This window comes from Tachypleus tridentatus, chromosome 9 (assembly GCF_004210375.1).
Source record: "Tachypleus tridentatus isolate NWPU-2018 chromosome 9, ASM421037v1, whole genome shotgun sequence".
In the NCBI taxonomy this organism is placed as follows: domain Eukaryota; kingdom Metazoa; phylum Arthropoda; class Merostomata; order Xiphosura; family Limulidae; genus Tachypleus; species Tachypleus tridentatus.
Window position 1 is genome coordinate 82,829,645 of NC_134833.1, and position 21,154 is coordinate 82,850,798.

At 33.3% G+C, this 21,154-nt stretch overlaps 1 protein-coding gene across 1 annotated transcript in view; it reads left to right on the forward strand.

The window, feature by feature from the left end:
- Positions 1–21,154, forward strand: part of LOC143225632 (spondin-1-like) — a 62,635-nt gene that overhangs the window by 38,824 nt on the left and 2,657 nt on the right. Inside the window, exons 11-13 of the mRNA XM_076455404.1 lie at positions 2,603–2,798; positions 4,618–4,791; positions 9,005–9,235. Coding sequence (XP_076311519.1) covers positions 2,603–2,798; positions 4,618–4,791; positions 9,005–9,235 — 601 coding nt within the window. The remainder of the gene's footprint in view (positions 1–2,602; positions 2,799–4,617; positions 4,792–9,004; positions 9,236–21,154) is intronic.

The following is a 21,154-nucleotide window of genomic DNA, read 5'->3' on the forward strand; positions in this document are numbered from 1 at the left end:
GTTATTAGAAATGCAGTTAAACATACAAAATAGGATTAGGATATAAATTAAAGTTTAAAACTATATAAGGTTAGAAACGTATCTAGTTTTAAAAAATGTTTTTCGTGGTTACTTGGTAACACAATGTATGAAATTTTTTTTTCGTGTACTTAAGATTGGTTTACTTTACGAAAGACAGAACTGCAACAAAATACTGTTGCATTAAAGAAAAATGAATTTTCCTGAATTAAATTTAAAATAGATTATGTAAGAAAATGTAACTGAATTTATGCTAATTTCTAATGCTATCGTTAGATTAGAATAACTCAGAAATAGCTATTTTTTGCTAATTTCTAATGCTATCGTTAGATTAGAATAACTCAGAAATAGCTATTTTATATGTTTTAAGATGTAATACACGTTGAATTTTACTCTCAGTGGATCAGTACTGTGTTAATGAGTTCGATTCCTCCCAGCAGATAAAACTCTAAAACCACACAAACAGCGCTTCAAATTTTTAATGTTTTTGGTTTCGATCTTTAATATTTTATTCAGTATATCATCGCTAGACATCTTTGGATTTGTCAATACTATTAATATTTTGATATATATTTATGAAATATTACTTTAGAACAAAGTAACATGTTTTCCATTGTATAGAAATAAATATTTTTTGTGTAAAGATGAAACAAACCTAACAACACTGACGTCGTATGCAAAAAGTAATATAAAAATGATTAATAATTACAACAAAATAGTGTAATTTAGTAATTATGGAAGGATAAAAATCCATTATGTAATTATTGTAGTGTTTATCGGTGTTGAGAAAATATTTTAATTCTCGAAATAAATGACTTTAGTTGTTTTTATTTAATTAAACACTCGACATGTCGTTTTACAGCTCCTTTACGAGCGTTTCACTAAAACACAAACCGAAACTGATAGCTTTTTTGTAGGTGTTATAAGGTCGTGTATTTCTAGCATTCAGATGTTTACAATAAAAATCATTTTCGTTGTATTAATCTTATTTTTATTATATTACCTGGCAAATATATCTCAATTTCACACTTAGTTATTTAGTTGTTAGATGGCACTAACAGTAACTTAATTCTGCCTGAAATAGTTGACTAATAATCATCAACTGTTATTTATAACCTCTACAACACGTCACATTTCATGTTTAAAAATACTTACATTTTGTTGGGTATCTTTTATCAAAATAACATTTATTTATTCAGTTCGTTTGAATTTCGCGCAGAGCTTCTCGAGGGCTGTCTGCGATAGCTGTCCCTAATTTAGCAGTGTAATACTAGAGGGAAGGCAGCTAGTCATCACCATCCACCGCCAATTGTGGGGCTACTCTTTTGCCAACGAATAGTGGGATTAACCGTAATATTATAACGCTCTCACGGCTGAAAGGGCGAGCATATTTGATGTTACCGGAATTCGAACCTGCGACTCTCAGATTACGAGTCGAACGCCTTAACCCACCTGGCCACGCTAGACCTTACTCACTTTCTATTTATTGATCTATTCTCACGTAAGAGGAAGATAATTGTTATCGATCGAAAAACATACTCATGCACACAAACCAACAACAATTAACAGATTCTATCATTCGCTGTAATTTGAAACATTCACTCAACCAAAGTACTGAAACAATGAAATCATAAACATTTAAACATGATAATGTTGAACTAAAGTTTAGGAAAATGTCTTACATTATTTTGGCGTCCGAAAGTTTGATGTAAGGATGTCTAATTAAATAAGTGTATTTAAAATTTTCTTTCTCAAGGTATTTCTTTACTAACTTAACAGTCGGAGAAACATTAAAATACATTATTTTTTCATTTGTTCCTTTTTGAATTTCGCGCAAAGCTACATGAGGGCTATCTGCGCTAGCTGTCCCTAACTTAGCAGTGGAAGAGTAGAGGGAAGGCAGCTACTCGTCATCACCCACCGCCAACTCTTGAGCTACTTTTTTACCAACGAATAGTGGGATTGACCGTCACATTGTAACGCACCCACGGTGGAAAGGACGAGCATGTTTGGTGTGACGGGGATTTGAACCCCCGCCTTTCAAATTGTGAGTCGAGTGCCTTAACCACCTGGCCATGCCGGGCCTGTTTTTGTTTTTCCTTTTAAAATTGTGAAATATTCACAGCACATTATAAATTTATATTTTTATTTACATATAACATAATGACAGCCAATGGAAATGTACTGATAGACACAACACTAAATGTTTTACTAGTTCATAATTCCCTGTAAATACATTTTCTCAAGTGATGTAATAGTTCATACAAAAAAGTAAATTAGATATTTTATGCTATATAATGGCTCACGCAGTAAATATAAAGTAATAATTTCTCAACTGATGTAATGGTTTCTCAATTGATGTAAGCTATTGATTTTTCAAGCGATGTAATGATTCACTTAGTAATGTAAATTAATGATTTATCAAGTGATGTAAAGGTTCATGCGACAACATAAATCAGTTGTTTCCAATTACAATAATAATTCAAAGACTTATATAGATAAATGATATCTCAAGTGGTGTAAGAATTGACGCTATAGAGCATTTGAAGACTTGTTACTGTAAATTATTACTTATACTCCACAGGTAAACAACAAATGTGCTGTAACTCAGTGGTCTGAGTGGTCGCCATGTACTGTCACCTGCGGTAGGGGGATGAAGATTCGAACACGTCTCTACCTTCTTCCTTCTGTACTGTCTTTGTGTAACACGGAACTTATGCAGAAAACCACATGTGAAAGAGAAAGCCCCGCCTGTTTCTCTCAGTTTTCAGACGCCAGGGGTAAAAACATTGTTTTATTTAAATTACTATTCCTAAAATAAATTTCGTAAGATCTTTTTTTTAAATTAATTTCACAGAAGTGTCATCATATGACTACCTGACAGCACAGCGTTAAGCTTGAGGGCGTATGGCGCTGTGTAAAAGGTTCAATATCCGTGGAAGATACTGTGGAAATATCCCATTGTATAACGTTGCCTTTAAATATAAGTATCACATCTTAAGTTGAATGCCATGTTAAAGTCTAATGTTAATTCAACGTTCTTATTTCCGGGCAATAAATTCTAAATTATATTTAAATGTATTGATGGTGCTTTTAGTCTCGAACATTTTATACTACATAGTAGTATATTACACTTAAAATTAGTAACTGGCCTTTTCATAACACATAGTTGTAATGTGCCCCTGGATAGTGTTCCGCAGTAGCACAGTGGTATGTCTCCAAACTTACACCGCTGGAAACCGGGTTTCGTCAACTATGATGGGCAGAGCACAGATATTGTCTAGCTTTGTAATTAACTTCAAACAAAATCCTATACATTGATCTCATTTATAAACATTATTACTTATCTAATGTAGGTAAGTTGTTATAAAGTATTAAACAAAGAGAGACTAGTTCCAGAGATTATGAAGAAATAGATCGTACGAATGTATAATCTATTTCAAGAAAATACTTAGACCTTAAGGAGTTCGAACCTTCTTAACATGTATATGACTTAGCCATCTTAGTTAGCTACTGATTATCGAACACTTAAGTTTCGTTTTATGGGAATGAACGAAATATTTATTTTGAGCTTGTTTCTATAAAGATCTCTTATTATCAACCACGAAATGAAAATTACAATATTTGGAACACAGGTGGTTGTTTAGCCAAAATATCTTTAATAGTTTTCACTTCTTTGAAAAAATGAAGAAAGAAAGATAAACCTATTTAACACCCCTCGCCAACTTTCAGGTTTTTTGACTTAAGAACTCGCTAATAAAATCGATGATTATATTACGTTATTTTGAACAAGGGTTTTCGAAACACTGTAGTAAAATACCGAAACAAAAGTTCACCTGAACGATAATGTTTTAGTATTCTTTTGTTCAAAACTTTATATAAAAAGTAAGGAAGAAGTAGCACAGAGAATGTGACCCGTACCGTATTGTAATTCTAACGACCTATGAGTAAAACCAGCAGAGAACATACAATGATATGTTAACTATGCTACAGGTCACAAACCAACGTCAGCGAGGCTTTTCATCCAATGTCAAGTCTTATAAGGGTAGGGGGAAGATAAGATAGACATTGGATGCACACTCTATATTTATATATATATATCATAAGTTTTTATGTACATCAACAGTTATGATGTTAATCAGATTAAGCAAGTGAATTGTAATTATTATCAATGTTATTTGAGTCATTTACGTATTGGGTTTTAGGGTAAAAATTAATATTTATATCTTCTTAAAACCACTTATTTATTTATTTGTATCTTATTACTATTGTTTATTTTAATTAGCTTTACTATTAATCACAAGAACTTTGGGGTTTATCATTGTTTATATATGGTCATTACTCTGATAACGTGTTAAAACGCAACGCTTGTATTGGTACTTACGTTTTGTAAGTAAATGTTAAAAATGCTAAATGATGTTTAGAACTCAACGTAAACAAAATATTTTTTTATAGGTTAATCAGAAATATCTAAATACACTGTTTTCAATGCCTCTGCCTTTAGTTGTGAATGTATTTTAAAATGGATATGATATTGTATTGTATAGTATTATAATTTTTTGAAATATTATTTTAATTGGTTTGTCTTAAACATTTTAGAGATCTGTACGCACCCAAAAAATGCGGGTCCCTGTCAAGGTATGTTTAAACGTTGGTATTACGACACAAACATGCAGGCTTGTATTCAGTTTGTCTACGGTGGTTGTCGTGGCAACAGAAACAACTTCATTCTCTATGCTGATTGTAGAAAAACATGTGAAAACATGTTGAGAGGTATGTTAAGAGGCAAGGTATTTCTGTTTCTTTAATTATCTCCCATTCCATTCGGGCCTCATGAATGTCATGACAGCGATATTTATCCACTAATATAAATAGATATTCGTACATCAAATAGTTCTCTTCTCTGGGTGGTAATAGAAACGACCTGGTTTTGGCTTAAAACTTATCTCATAAATGTGAACGTATGTTATAGTCACTTATTAATTACTACACGAATTCATTTACTATGTGAAAAACTATATGTTTTGTAATGTTTAACCTAAAGCTATTTTATAACTTTATGCTGTCTATTTACCTTGTTTACCAACTCGAATTAAGAAGCATAAATTTGGAGAAATCCTAAAAACTTAAAACGCATCTCATTCGACGAGAAGAGTACGCAAGTGGTTGGTAAGCCAATCTACTACGTTAAAACTAACTTTTTATCTACCTTGAAAATGCGCATGCGCTCGTACTTTATTTCCAAGAATGTGAAACTAATTCGGCTTAAACATCGGCATTACGTTTATTGAATTAATCCTAAATTATTCTGTCAACGTCTCCTATTTACTTACTGTTTAAGAAACAGAAAAGAAAAAGACTTAAACAGCAGTAAAGAAGTGTTTGTTCTAGTTTTAATTAAAATTACTGAAACGTGCTAAAGTTATTCCAAAGCTTCAGTATTATTATGGCAAATATAGGTTAAATCATTAGATACCAATGTTGAGTAATCTCGGAACATTGTCTATGCTAGAACTATTTTTATTGATAAAAACCAAAACTCTGATTCAGTTAATATTCATTTAAAACTCTTCAAAAGAGTAATCTTGAGGTTTTGTTCAAATTTCTTCGGCCTAACTAAATGTTTTTGTAGCTAAAACATTAAAAATGTTTCTTCCAGTATCTTTTGTTTTAAGATCAATTGCGTAACAGCAAAAAATGCCTCCTCCAATAAAGGGTAATTGGATGCCTTAAGTTTATTTTCCGATAATTGTAGTTACTATTATGGATGAGTGATATTAATATCATTGACTTTACAGAAATAGTGTGAATGATTATTAGTTCACACAAATTGAATTCTATGTCTCTCTTCTTGTCGGCATTTCTCAAGTTTGTCAGGTCATTCTGGTCCCCTTTAGGTTCCGCTACTTTTGCAATTGTTTTGGGCAAAGTTAGCCTCGTGTGCCAGATATTAATGAATTCCACAGTGGCAGTTGTAAATCATAGCAGTGCAATCTAAATGTGTGGTTAATAATTAATAAATATAATTCTTTATCATATGTTTAGACTTTTTGCATTATTGTGTGTAAAAACGTCCGCTTATGACCCTACAAAGCTGACTTAAAAACTATCTGATCTTGTTTCATGTTGTGCTATAATAACAACATGGTTTTGAGCATATACTTCTTTTTTTTTTTTTTTTTGCACGCCGTGGGTTTATTAACGTGTTTCTTTCTGTAAATGGTTCCTATGTGTTGTGATGCGATGTGTTTTATAATGACCTGTGACCTTCCCCCTGACCAAGATAATCTCCAAAATGTTTTTTTTGTGTATAACAAATATGTGGAATCTCCTGACAAATAAAGCGGTGTAACAAACAATACTATAAGAACTTAGCAAACTGCTAATAATATCGATTTTTCATCGTTTTTTTATAAATTCGGAATAAAAAAGCTGTTGTGTTTGCAGCCAGAAATGCTTTTTTTTTTTTGTAATTTTGTGCAAAGCTACACGAGAGCTATCTTCGCTAACAGTCCCTAATTTAGCAGTGCGAGACTATAGGGAAGGCAGCTAGTCATCACCACCCACCGCCAAGTCTTGAGCTACTCTTTTACCAACGAATAGTGGGATTGACCGTCACGTTATAACACCCCCACGGCTGAAAAAGCGAGCATGTTGGGTGCGACGTAGATTCGAACCTGCGACTCTCAGATTTCGAGTCAAACGCCTTAACCAACCTGGCCGTACAGGGCCAACAGAAATACATTTATAGCGCAACGTTTCTCCTTTGAAAGACATGTTGATTTCGTTTCACGTGTCTGAGTTTTTTGCATGTTAAGTGCTATAAAAAAGCTACTGTTTCGCTTTATGTCATTACATCTATTATTATGAGATACATTTGAATTAAAACTCTTATTATATTATCATTTTTGATATGGGTTTTAAAAATAAGGTGTATACACGTATTATTTAAGTTATTCTCTAACATTGGGACGACTTAATGCCGCCGCACAATTGTATGTGTGACTTACAGGGCTATAAACCAGGTTTCGATACTCGTGGTGGACAGAGCACACATAGTCTATTGTGTAGTTTTGTGCTTACTTTCAAACCAACAAAGGCTTAAAACATAAATAGAATTTGTTGTTTTTATTAATAAAGATTAGAATGATAAACAAATTAATTTTCTGCAAATTTTGATACTTGTGCGAATAAAAAGACTTTTCGGTATCAACACGTGTTTATTTATAGGCTTAATGAACGTATAATTGAAATAATTTGGATTGTTAATATATTATTGTTTTTTTACTCATTCCAATATTTTATATAACGTGTAAATCTTTTATAAGGGCTCGGTTTTGTGGCACGATTTTATTCTAAACTTTTTTATTGTTTTCTTGCGGGAACAATATATCTGCATAACAAAGAGATTCATTAAATCAATCACGTTTTGAAGAATCAAATGATATTACTGCTAGTGCTTTAGTAAAATGGTTTAATTGTTTTCATACGTGATAATTCAATCCAATATTTGATTATTAGTTTCGACCATTGATAAGAAATGGCAAAGCTGGATACACTTTTAATGAAGTCTAACGAAAATCTAATATCAGAGGGTGGATCAATCATACTAAATTGGAAAGAAAAACAAAGATTGAGAGGAGATTCGAATGTTTGATTTTAAAGTAATAAATGATCTTACCTACTACTACCTTGATATACCGAGTTTATTATGTTAGCTCTAGGACTGCCTTAAGGAACTGAGTTTATAAGGATAGCTCTAGAGTCTAGGACTACCTTGATATTTCAAATTTATTGTTTTAGCTCTAGGGCTCTTTTGAGGAACTGAGTTTATTACGTTTGCTATAGGTCTACCTTGAGGAACTGAGTTTATTGTGTTAGCTCTAGGGCTACTTTGAGGAACCGAGTGTTTTGTGTTAGTTTTACAGATCGCTTATTCGTATGAGTTGCGAATTGTTTTTCTGCTATCCAACTCCCCGCCCACTCAGTTCCAGTTACTAAATAACAAATAAAGCATTAATCCTTATTGTTGTTGACGTAGATTATCACTGAGAAAATAGATGAAGTAGATAGTTAGATTAAAAAACACAATAGGTGACTATATCATTTTTACTTAGATTTACACCTAATTAATATATTTATAAATTAGTTTTAATCTCAAGAAAAAGTTAAAATTGCCTGAAAATTAAAATGTATATATAAATCCGTTTTTGACATCTTCAGAAAGACACTTTATGCATCAACAGGCTTCCTCTGAAATAAATCTGATGGTATACTATTTATATATCTTTAGGTTTTGATAGTGGAAATGTGGTATATCGTGAAACAAGATTATTTTATTAGTAGGCTCTGGTTCCTTCATAATCAGCACCTATATTGATTTATATGGACTTGTCAAAAACGAGCCTTTGTCGTTCTTTAAAATCTACGCATTCTAGAAATATTATGTTAAATATTAAAAATTATCCAAAGGTAGACAGTTGATGATAAACAGTAGCTGGATTAATCAGACTCGTTTACATTTGAATAATTAAAACAAGGGGTATAAAGTTAAAAACATTTTACTCTTCATGTTCATACAAAGATCGGCCCGGCCTGGCCAGGTGGTTAAGGCACTTGATTCGTAATCTGAGGGTCGCGGGTTCGAATCCCCGTCGCACCAAACATGCTCGCCCTTTCAGCCGTGGGGGCTTTATAATGTGACGGTCAATTCCATTATTCGTTGTTAAAAGAGTAGCTCAAGTATTGGCGGTGGGTGGTGATGACTAACTGTCTTTCCTCTAGTCTTAACTGCTAAATTAGGGACGGCTAGCGCAGATAGTCCTTGAGTAGCTTTGCGCAAAATTCAAAACAAACCATACAAAAATGCGTATTCATAAATAATCAACACTGATAATTAAGGTTTTTCCATTAGTGTTTCACCATTAACACTTCTAGAAACGATTAATCCTTTAATAATACTCAGTATTTCAATACTTTTCCTCAGTACCTCTAACCACACATCCAACGTCACCAGCTGAAACGTACGATCAGATCAAAATGCCTTCCACTGATTGTCAAGTTTCTGAATGGTCCGAATTTAGTTCATGCAGCGCCACCTGTGGTAAAGCGCGGAGGATACGTCGGAGAAGGATTGAGGTGTATCCTCAGAATGGAGGATCCCAGTGTCCCAAGAAACTTATTCAGCGACGAAAATGCAGAAATAATGTTAAATGTGGTAAGTGTACAAACTGCTTCTACTAGTGATAGAAAAATGGTTCTATATTAGATGGTAAAATGTAGCAGTGATAAAAACGATTGTTTAACAAATCATTAGCAATTACTTTATAGTCACGTATCAAGTGATATTAACATGTTTTTATTTTGGCTATAACTACTTAAAACAATTAAAAGCTAAATACATATGTTCAAGTATTTTATTTTTAGCTATATGAAAACAGGAACGACTCTATCGGTGATAAATACGTAATGTTGCTTTGTTTCAAATTTACGATTTGATATAAATTCTGAAAATAAGAATAATTTCTCTTTAAACTAACCATCTTCACAAATAATAGTAGTGTTGGTGGCTGCTGACTGACAAATATTATAATGATCTAATTAGTCACTAGTCAAGTAATTCGTATAGTGAAATAACTGTAAGTTTACGGAACTAAATCGCTAAAATTCTAGGTTCGATTTCTCCCTTGTAAAAATGGCGTACATAGTCTATAATGTAAATTTTTGTTGAAAAAGAAATAAACTAGTTATGTAGCTAAAAATAATGTTCTAAGTCCCAAAAGACGGCAAACCATTAGAAACCAATTAACCTACACTTTTTTTTTTTTATAAAAATATTATTAACTTCTGACGTGTCTTTTCTCCCATCGCTCTCAGCTTGTCTGTTGAAATGGACAATTTTCAGTTTAATACTGTTTACTAAAACTGTTTGAGAATATGAAGTCTAGAACTACGTCGCAACCTGTCAGGCAGAGTATATTAACAAACTATTTTTTAAGTGAAAAAGTAGATATCTCGCCCAAGTATACAATATTTTATTTGTTTTAGAGTGTGCATGAGAGCTGTGACAATATTCAGGAATACCTTATCTCATTTGGAATTACTCTTGTGAGTGTAAACTTGCTGTTCAACCACGAGGGGGGGAGTCACAAAGGATGAATCTTTAATATCTTACGTATTTTATTATTTCAGCATGTTTGTTTATAAATTATGAACATTCTTGAAACCTATCGAGTCAAAAACACAAACATCAAGAATCGAGTGTCAAGGTGCTATTTGTGTTTATAACTGTGTCAGAAATACTAACTATAAAACCTTTCTTAGTTGCCGTAACACTCAGCGGCTTATAACAGAAGAATGTACTTTGTAGGAACTTGTAAACTAGATTAATAATTCATTTTATTGTTCGAGGTTGCTCTTTTACGTGAATCTCCTGAAAAATTAATTAATTGCCTGAGAACAATGAACAGTTTTCAGGTATAACGTGACGTAATAAACGTGAAGCATTTCTATTTTGTAACATAATGTAATATTATGGGTTTTTAATATTATCGCATATACAAGGTAAGTTACTTTCATGCAGCTAGCACCAGGTGTGTCGAAAGTATTCCTAAACTGATAAATAGGTGTAATTTAAATATTTCTCAAAATTCAGAATGGTCCGAATGAACAATGAACAAAGAACGCTCTGTGTTTTTCAGTTTTAAAATACGTGTGACAAGGTTGTGTTGCCTGATCTTTTGCGATATTGTTGCAATGACAACTACGTTTATTTTATAAAAAACAAAAAGATAAGAAGAGGAAAAACATATCTGTCTGTATATGTACGCAAATATATCAACGTTTTAACTGGATTCATCTGAGACTTTTTAACCTGACCGATGGCTAACAAACGTAATGGGAAATAAACATATGCTGATGATCTGTGAAACACAAATAATAACTTTTAATTAATTTATTTGCCTAAAATTATTTACATATGACAGTTTATTTTTGAATTTCGCGCAAAGCTACGTGAGGGCTATCTGCGCTACCCGTCTCTAACTTAGCAGTGTAAAACTAGAGGGAAGGCAGCTAGTCATCACCACCCACCGCCAACTCTTGGTCTACTCTTTTACAAACAAATAGTAGGATTAATCGTCACATTATAACGCCCCCACGGTTGAAGGGGTGAGCATGTTTGGTGCAACCCAGATTTCAAACCGAGACCTTCGGATTACGAGTCGAATGCCTTAACCATCTGGGCATGCTGGGGCACATATGACAGACGTTTAATGTTTACTGATATGGAATAAAGTGACTTAGATAAAGTTAATCCCGATTTCAAGTAGGCCTATCGTAAGTTTTATTATTTATTATTCCTTCTACAAATAGACCAGGCATGGCCAAGTGGTTAAGACATTCGACTCCTAATCTAAAGTCCTGAGTTCGAATCCCTCTCTCATCAAACATGCTGGCCCTTTTAGCCGTGGTTGGCGTTATAATGTGACGGTCAATCTTTCTTATGTTGACTTTAATAGTTTCTTTAATATTAACCTTAATATTGTAGACCTATAACCCGTGTCAATACTCAACTAGCACTCATATCCACATTTACTTGTTTCAGAGTTAGATATTTTATTTTCATTCTTCAGTGCTAATTCCCGTCGCACCAAACCTACTCGCCCTTTCAGCCGTGAGGCGTTAAAATGTGACGGTCAATCCCACTATTCGTTGGTAAAAGAGTAAGTAGCCCAAGAGTTGGCGGTGGGAGGTGATGACTAGCTGCCTTCCCTCTAGTCTTACAGTGCTAAATTAAGGACGGCTAGCTCAGATAAATCTCGTGTAGCTTTGTGCAAAATCCACAACGAACAAACAAACTTCTACAAATGATAACATTTGAATGCTAAATCAAGAAATCATCAACCTTGTAAGGTCTTTTGGACTTCTTTTCTTTAATTGTTTACTCAAGTAATCGTTGTTGATTTTGACTTCCTAATCACCCACTCTCGACATGTTACAGTAAAACAGTTTACTCTCACAAATTGATTTCTGTGAAATAATTTTCATATTTACTGTATTACTCAGTGACCAAATCTGCTAATGGATCTTATTTTCCATTAATGTTTACAACAAAAGGCCTGGCATAGCCAGGCAGGTGGTGATGACTAGCTGCCTTCCCTCTATCCACTCCCTGCTTAATTACGGAACGCTAGTTCAGATAACCCTCGTATAATTTTGCGCGAAATTCAAAAGCAAGCAAACAAATTCAGAATAAAATTGAAGAGTGCACAATGTTGTGGTCCAATAATACCACCTTTACTTTCTTATAAATTTTGGAAGTTTTGTCAGAATCTAAATACTTGGAAACTATTCTCTGTGTTTAAAACTTTGATATGATTTCTTCTCATATTGCCTGACTTGTGAAGCTCGAACTTGAAACATCTTGTGACATTTTAGCTTTTGATCTTGTGCCCTCTTGACATTTCTAGGATGAAAATTACGAAATTTTCAGCTTCTTGAACAGATATGAGTCTGGAACCTGTGATTTCATCAGAATCGTGCTCCAGATCTTTCAGTGTTGCTCTTTTTTTTATTAATTTGATTAATGGTGGTTTAAAATTCATGAATCATCTACATCTACATATATGTTCATATCTTCTTGTGATACAGCTCTAGAATTTGAAAGGTTGGGTTTGGCTTCGTATGATACAACAAAATGTTCACTGTACTTTAAGCTGTGAGTGTGTTATACTAGTAACAGTGAATACGCTAGCGTGGGTGGTAAATGGAAGGATGGTGATCACTGGCTGTCTTCCCTCTGAACAGTAGCTTAGAACTATAGACAGTTACAGAAAGCCTCAGTATTTTTGCCATAAAAAAATACGAACCTTCTTTAATATACCTTTTAAACTTTCCCAGTTTACTATTCCTAAGCCTCTTTCAGTTATGAACAGGTACTTACAGTTACCCTCGCCTTTGTGATGTCTTTGAATCTTCTGAATGTTAATGAAAAGCCTATAAAATAATGTTAATTTCTTGCGCTAAACTCGTTTGAATAAATATTCTTAATTCCGTCAACAACAAAAACAAAATCCTAAAAAAAATTAGATCCAGATGCGCTTTCTCAAAATAATCGTCACGAATTTACACCGAGACCACTTTCAGTCTTACTCTGATTACACAACTTATACACAGATTAAAATAATTTTAGATTTGCTGTCAAGTCTACAAACTACGATATTTGAATACACTAAAACAGCAATTCATTAACATTTCTGCGATTTCTTTATTAGAGATTATTAAAAAAAAGTTTAAAAAATTAATTTCTTGGAATTTTGTTCAGTTCTTTACCGACAGTACTCTGTTATAGTCTGTTTCCATAAAATATTCAAAACTTCTATAATTCGAAAGCATTTAAAATTCCAAATTTTATCAGTGTTTACGTCAGGCACAGCAATAAACCAGAAATTACAGCAAAAAAAACACATCCTGCATATAATTTCAGTATTTTTTACGCTAGCCCACGCATGATCCAATATGCAAATGAATCCAGCGATATTTGCATGGTTATTCAGCTGCTAGAATATAATAACTTTAAGATCAGTCAACACAAATGACGCTTTACCCACACTTTCTAAGTTAAGTGTAATTCCAGAAATAAATAAGTTCCCTATATCTTTAAAATCACGTTAGCTTTAATTTTTAAATTTAAATGAATTCCAGTCACTGCCAGTTATCTATTAAAAATCAAACTCCTAATGACTGTAGCCAATTAAATACTTTTCTTACGTTCTTATTTAGAAAGATTACAAAATATTATATCATCAGTTGAGTATCCTTGATGTTAAATATATATTCGCCCTGTTTTTCTGTATAGTATAGCTTTTCACAAAACACTTATGGTTCATAGGTTGATAGTGGTACGTTTTCGAACTTACGGCACTGAAATTTAGGTTCAGTGGCGGAGAGAACACAGGTTGGCAATTGTGTAACTTTGTGTTATAAACTTTCCTGTAAATACATTAGAACACTTTTGTTTTACACAGATTTTCTTACAGCTTGAATTTATAGAGTTCAGAGTACAAATATCAGTAGTTTCAGCGTTCGTTACGTTCGTAATGATCTATATAGACATTAAAATAGATTAATTATAGTTTTATGAAACTGTGATACTTGTAATTCAAATTATGCATTTAATAAACTGAGGAATCAATTATTTTTTAACTTTTCGGTCCAAATTACATTTTAAGTTAAGGATTAACTGCTAACATATTTCTTAATTTTCACGTCATATTTAATTTCTGGTGACGTTTCAAGACCATTTATTACAAATGACCATTTTCATCAACACAGTGCCCTTATATTCACGAGTGTGAGACTTAAGCCCTTGAAACCTTTTTTTTTTATTTTTAAACCTGCATTGGGTATTTCAAAAGAACACTAACAGGTCTCTCACGAGTTAGTGGGGAGTATTTTTTGTAGAAAATAAAACCAACCCAATCTGATTTTTCTTAATTTGAACTAAAATTTTTGGATGAATTTCTAGGCTTGAAAGAAGGTACTTCCCGTACTCTTTTAGTGTTGGGGCTGTGAAAAGTGATTCAAAGTGGTAAAGTGACTAAAATCCGTCAGTGCATCACGAGCTTAACAGCCAAACATGAGAAGCACGGATGTTTCCAGATGACACGCAGGATTATTCAAGAACCTAAGTATATATAATACAGTAAGCCAAGTAAAATATTATGCCTGTAGCTGCTTTCAAAGTGTTTCTGTCTGCTTATCCTACTGCTGACTATCGTGATGTTTCGATCTTCTGCACTGAATCGCAGCTGAAGTTGTTCGCATCTCAACTGAAAACGAAAAATAAAAAAAGTAATACTAGGAGCATAAAAGGTTGGCAATTTGCCAAAACAATGATGCTGAGAATGTGGTTTTATTGATATATACTGAATCTGCTCCCAGCAGGTAGACCTTAGTACTAGCTAGTATGAAGACTTGAGGATGCTGTATTTCATTTAAATATTTATAAACTAACAAACAAAAACTTGTCTCGAAAGAAACGTCGATAACAATCCTCTTTAGGAGTTTCTGGCTGAACTTACTTTTAATATTAAACAAATTGCAGTGTAAAAATACCCTTTGGCTCATGAGAGACGTGTTAAATTTCAAATCACACTATATCGTAAATTACACAAGGCTGCGAACTTAAACTTGATAAAAGTTGTTTTGGTTTTAATAACGGATTTTCCATAATTCAGCTATGCATATTTCGAAAATGATATTTATTCTATTATAATGCGTAAGGATGTTTTACAAATCGGGAAGAAAAAAACTCTCTAAGAAAAGTAAAACAAATTATTATTTTATTTACCATAATCAACATTGTTTATTATTACGTTTCTTAACAAGAATAGAAACAAATGGAACAGAAGGGAGGAATACTGATGTTAAACGGATATGTATCCTCATTTATCCTGATTTGTATTGTGAATTCTATGTATTTTAGTCTCAAAACTAAGTGTTCTGGTCCTTCTTTTATGTACTGCATGTGGAGCATCTCGTTTCAATGACCAGAAGCAATCAGCCATCATGCTGATGTTCCATCTTCCTGATACTTTCTTTCGATTTCTCTGATGTCTTGATGAAACTCTTTCCCTTATTCTTAGCTGACGACACCGAGATTTTCAGAAATTTTTTTTAATATGTGAGTGTAAGAACTGAACTTCTAAGCTTATATTACAATCAAGTTGTGAATTCATCGCGCATGTTATTGACGTATTGTCGTAGTTTGGGTCCTTGTTGTTTCCTAAAAAAATGGCCAATAACGTTTTAAAAGTCAATTCAAACTGTTCATCTAAAGTTAATTTCTTAATCTGAGACTCAACAAAAATCCCTGTTTTAGGTTTCACTTCTGAAAGAGCTGGGAATTGCCCAGTACATACTTGCAACAGTTGCCATATTTGTCTAAGGTCTTTTCAAACTGTTTCATTAAACCCAGTATCATATGAAGTAAAGGTAATAGGACTTTCTTTGTGTCACGTAAATTTAACGTATAATGTTTTTCAATCCTGGTATCATATTGATTCTGTATGCCATTGCTACTTTATCCACAGCTGACTTTGTGCTTTGCTTTTCCATTTATGCAAAAAACCCATGGAAACTTTGTATAATTGGTTTGCTGACCCAACAACATACAAAGTCTCCATAAAATAGTCAGCCATGTTTTTGTATTTTACCTTATTAAGAAGTTTGAGATTTTCGTACGTTTCCTTCAAGTGAATCAAATGAGCAATAAGAATAGATGCATAATATAGATGTTATCATTGTGAAGGATAACACCTTTCAGAGTTCTTTTGGACAAATAAACGAACAATCGTCACTCACTTGATTCAGAAACTGCAGCTCCGATTATTGACATTAATTATAATGATTTCTTTACCAGTAAAATGATGTTCTTGAAGAAAGTAATTTCTCAGCCCTAAGCCTGGACCCCAACATCTGAGAATCCTTTGGAAGATCAAAATCTCTCACCAACTTATAAAGTTCACCTTGTGTGAACAGTTGTGGTTTACCAGACCTTTCAGGTTGAAAAAATCCTTATCATCTTTTCTATTGACACCAGATTTAAAATCAGACGAAACTTTATCAAGAGTCTTTGGTGGAGTAAGTACAGGTCAATGAGGAACAAATCTTGTAACAGATTTGAGGTTTGGATAAGAAAGTTTATTTGTATTTCGAGTGTTGTAGCTTTGCACGTTACATAAGCAACTATATTAGTTATTTCCATGAACTTTAGGCTCACGCCAGATCACTGGAATTCAAAAGGGCAAAAAAGTTCTCTTACCTTCAGTCCATTGTCTCAACTCTTCGATACAAAAGGTACAAACTTTGTGCGAAATCCATGATTTTTTAGTTTCTCAAGTTTTATTCCAAATATGATTTTTTGACAAATTTTATTAATGTTTTTCGTTGGTTTCTTTACAACAGATTTATCAAAAATATAACAGAATATGGTTGGATTATTTACAAAACCTCTTGTTACCATAACAACAAATGGATAATATTGAAAATACAAAAATAGTGTCAAAAGCACACACACAAACAAATATTATCCAAAAATAAAACGTCATGTAACTTTTTAACCATTAATACTCTAGTAGTGTGCTTCCCGTGGGTTGTAAAATGATCGGAATCCTAGGACACAGCCTATGTCTGTGGACTTATCACGCTAGAATCTGGGTTTTGATTCTTGTGGTGGGCAGAGCACAGATAGCCCATTGTGTAGATTTGTGCTTAATTACAAAAAACTATCTAGAATAATCGATAAGACTCTTACGTCGCAATTGGGCTAGGGAGTTCTATAGCCAGTGGTGGTCAACATTTTAAATATAACAAAATGTGATTCAGTTTCAGTGAAAATGATTCACCTATGTAAAAATAGACATCACACTTTGTTAACATTTATACGTGATGGAGGACAATGGATATAATTTTCGGATTTAGTGTACAAGAATTAGCGTAGAACATGTAAACATTTCAAGACAATAAAACCATCGCATGGCTGTGCTATTTGAAACATCAATGAACCAACAAAGTATCCGCTACAACAAAATTTAGGTAAACTAAGGTGCCAACATTTTCATGACACAGACTGAATCTCAAGCGATCAATTCAGCATTACACCAGCCACTATAATGGTACATATATGTTGATGATACCTTACATCCCTGTTACCAAACATCAAGGAAACCCAACTTATACAACAATTTAAATCAAAATTAAACCAATATAAAGGAACACATTTAAACCTATACTAATTAATAACCTAACATCCCTACAATCCCGTACTTGTTTATGCTCTCGTCCCTAAGACATATGCCCTGCAACGGTCAGTTGCAAACTCTCTTTGTTAACCTGAAGATGACATAAGAAGGTCAAAAGAAGGTTCACATCTACAGAACACATACTTAGTTTATTCAGCCAAGTTAATTCTATACACACTAACATTAAATTTACTTGTGAATACAAAATACTAACCAAACAGCATTTCTCAACCTCAAAATACTCAATTCGAAACAGAAATTCACAGAAAAATCACCCATACTTGACTATTCATTCCCTGGAACGCAGCACGTGAAACAAAGCAAAACCTCAACATATTAAGAAACCAAATAAACACAGCCACAAAACTATGTTCACCCGATAAAATTAACGATTAAATCAACAAAACAAAACAACACTTGATCAATATCAACAAACTTTCTCCAAAAACTGTTAAAGAAATGATATGCCCACACCTAGATTAACAACACGCTCAATAACAAACAAACAATAATAAATCCCAAGAAACAACAAATTACAAAACCTTACACTGCTGCATATCTTATATTCCTGATATCAACGTAAAAATAACCAACATTTGGAAAACCACTTATAACAAGACACAAAATTCCAGTAAACACCAAATTTATTCAAAAACCAAGAACAAAACTGAGTAAGAGCTACACTGACAAACACAACACCAACATTATTTATAACATACAATGCAACAACTGCTAAGACTTCTATATTGGAGAAACAAGCAGAAAAATGGAAGCTAGATTTAAATAACATAAAAAACACTGCAAATCAAATAAACACAAGATATCCATAGAAATCTCCCAAATACTAAGTAGGGAAACAAACATAAACAAACCAAACATCAAGGAAACCCAACTTATACAACAATTTAAATCAAAATTAAACCAATATAAAGGAACACATTTAAACCTATACTAATTACTAACCTAACATCCCTACAATCCCGTACTTCTTTATGCTCTCGTCCCTAAGACATATGCCCTGCAACGGTCAGTTGCAAACTCTCTTTGTTAACCTGAAGATGACATAAGAAGGTCAAAACGTTGTTCCCTACTTTATTTTAATAAAAGTTTTAATATCCATATCAGCCATCATGAGAAACATTTTACTTCAAGTGGGTTTCTCGTCATCACAGTTAGTTTTGTGTGTGTGTCAAGTATACGAAATTAAAATTAAAAAATTAATAAACTTTGTCGCTATCTTGATAATTAACTACTTACGTCTTCTTTTAACCACTTGAGTTTTTCATTTAGAGGTTTCTATGGCATCCCGTTCACTCATTTCATGTAAATATGCGGTTGGAAGTTTTATTTAGTTCCCTTGTTCGAGAAAAATAAACAGACATCGTTTAACATAGCCCTAGGAAACATTCTTACTATTGTTACAATGGTAATGGTCCGGCATGGTCAGGTGCTTAGGATTAAACTTGCAATCTGATGGTTGCGAGTTCGAATCGTCGTCCCACTAAACATGCTCGCCCTTTCATTTGTGAAGGCGTTATAATGATACGGGTTAATCCCACTATTCGTTGGTAAAAGAGTAACACAAGCGTCGGCGGTGGGTGGTGATGATTAATTGCCTTCTCTCTGATCTTACATTGCTAAATCAAAGCAGGCTAGCGCAGAACTTCAAAACAAACCAAGCCACAACGGTGGTTATATACGTACATTTATATTATTTATCCCAAACCCATATGAAAACACATACAGTTGCTCATTGAAAGCTCTTTACACATTAGGATAGCTTTTCACGAGTAAACGTTGCGACTATTACAATGACAAGAAGAACATACAAATATTAATTTTATCACATCCGTTTTATAACGCCTAAACTGTTGAATTCCTTAACCCACAAAACTTCTACATCGTGGATTTCTATATACAGTTACTGACATCTCTTCTTTGCCTACAACTTTTATCAGTCTTAGTTTTGTAAAGCTACGTTCTGTTACAACCTTCATCACTCCTGGTGGAACAGCTTCATGATTCTACAATCTTTATAACTCCCGGTGGAAACATTTCGTGATGCTAAAGCCTTCATCACTCCTGTTAGAATAGCTACATGGCGCTCGAACCTTATCACTTCTAGTGGAACACTATATGCTGCTACACACTTCATCATCTCTGGTGGAAAAGCTACTTGATGATTAGCCTTCATCACTCCTAGTGGAACAGCTACTTGATGATATAGCCTTCATCACTTATAGTAGAACAACTACTTGAAGGTACAATCACATCACTCTAAAATCTACTTGATGCTACAACCTTCATCACTCTTGCTGGTACAACTACATGATGCTACAGCCTCCATTACTCTCAGTGGAACAACTATATGATACTACAAACTTTATCACTTTCAGTGGAACATCTACATGCTGCTACAACCTTCATCACTTCTGGTTGTACAGCTACATCCTGGCACGATCTTCCTTAATCTTGGTTTGTACAGCAACATTCAGCCTTAACCTCCATTACTCTTGCTTTGTATAAGCACATCTTGCCACAATGTTCATCACTTCTGGACAAATAATATGCTGCTACAGTCGCCATCCCTTCAGGTAGTGCAGTTAAATTCACCTTTTCTTATCTCAGACTCTCCTATTGCTTCTCATATATCTTTTCTTCTTTCATTTGCCTTCATATTTAACTTCTTACAGAAGGGTCCCAGCTGTTTCATTTTTAAGTGATTAATTTGCCTGTTTCTTTAGTGAATTAATATTAAACTTTGTAAATTTCAAGTGCTAGAAATGCATAATATGGATTTCAGTGCATGGTTACTGACTTACTTGTTGATTGGCCATCCAACTACATAAAAATAAGCCATGTTTTGTCGCCACAACGTGACAAAATTGAAATGGCAATCGAAAGCTTAAGTTCAGTATCAAACCATTAATTTCAACTCCATTGTTTTTACTTATAAATTTCTAGTATTTTAGTAATTTAGATTCAGATAAAAAAATCCTAATTACTATTAACACCGTATTTTTGCTCTACAATAAATCCAATGAAAACAAAAGTTAATTCGCATCTAATCGGTGTTTGGACCACAGTGACTCAGCTATTATCTTATAACAGTTGAATTAGGAGTTGAATCCATACGGCGGGTAAAGCGAAGATAACCCATTTTACAGCTTTCCAGTTAAATAAATAAATAATCTCTAGAATCAAATCCGTTTGTTTTAATCAGAATTTATTGGCGTATTATTGATAAACTGACCAACAAAATAATTACGATAGATAAACATAATTTTCGCTTTCACTGTTTATTTTGTTGTCAATTAAAAGAAATAAACCAC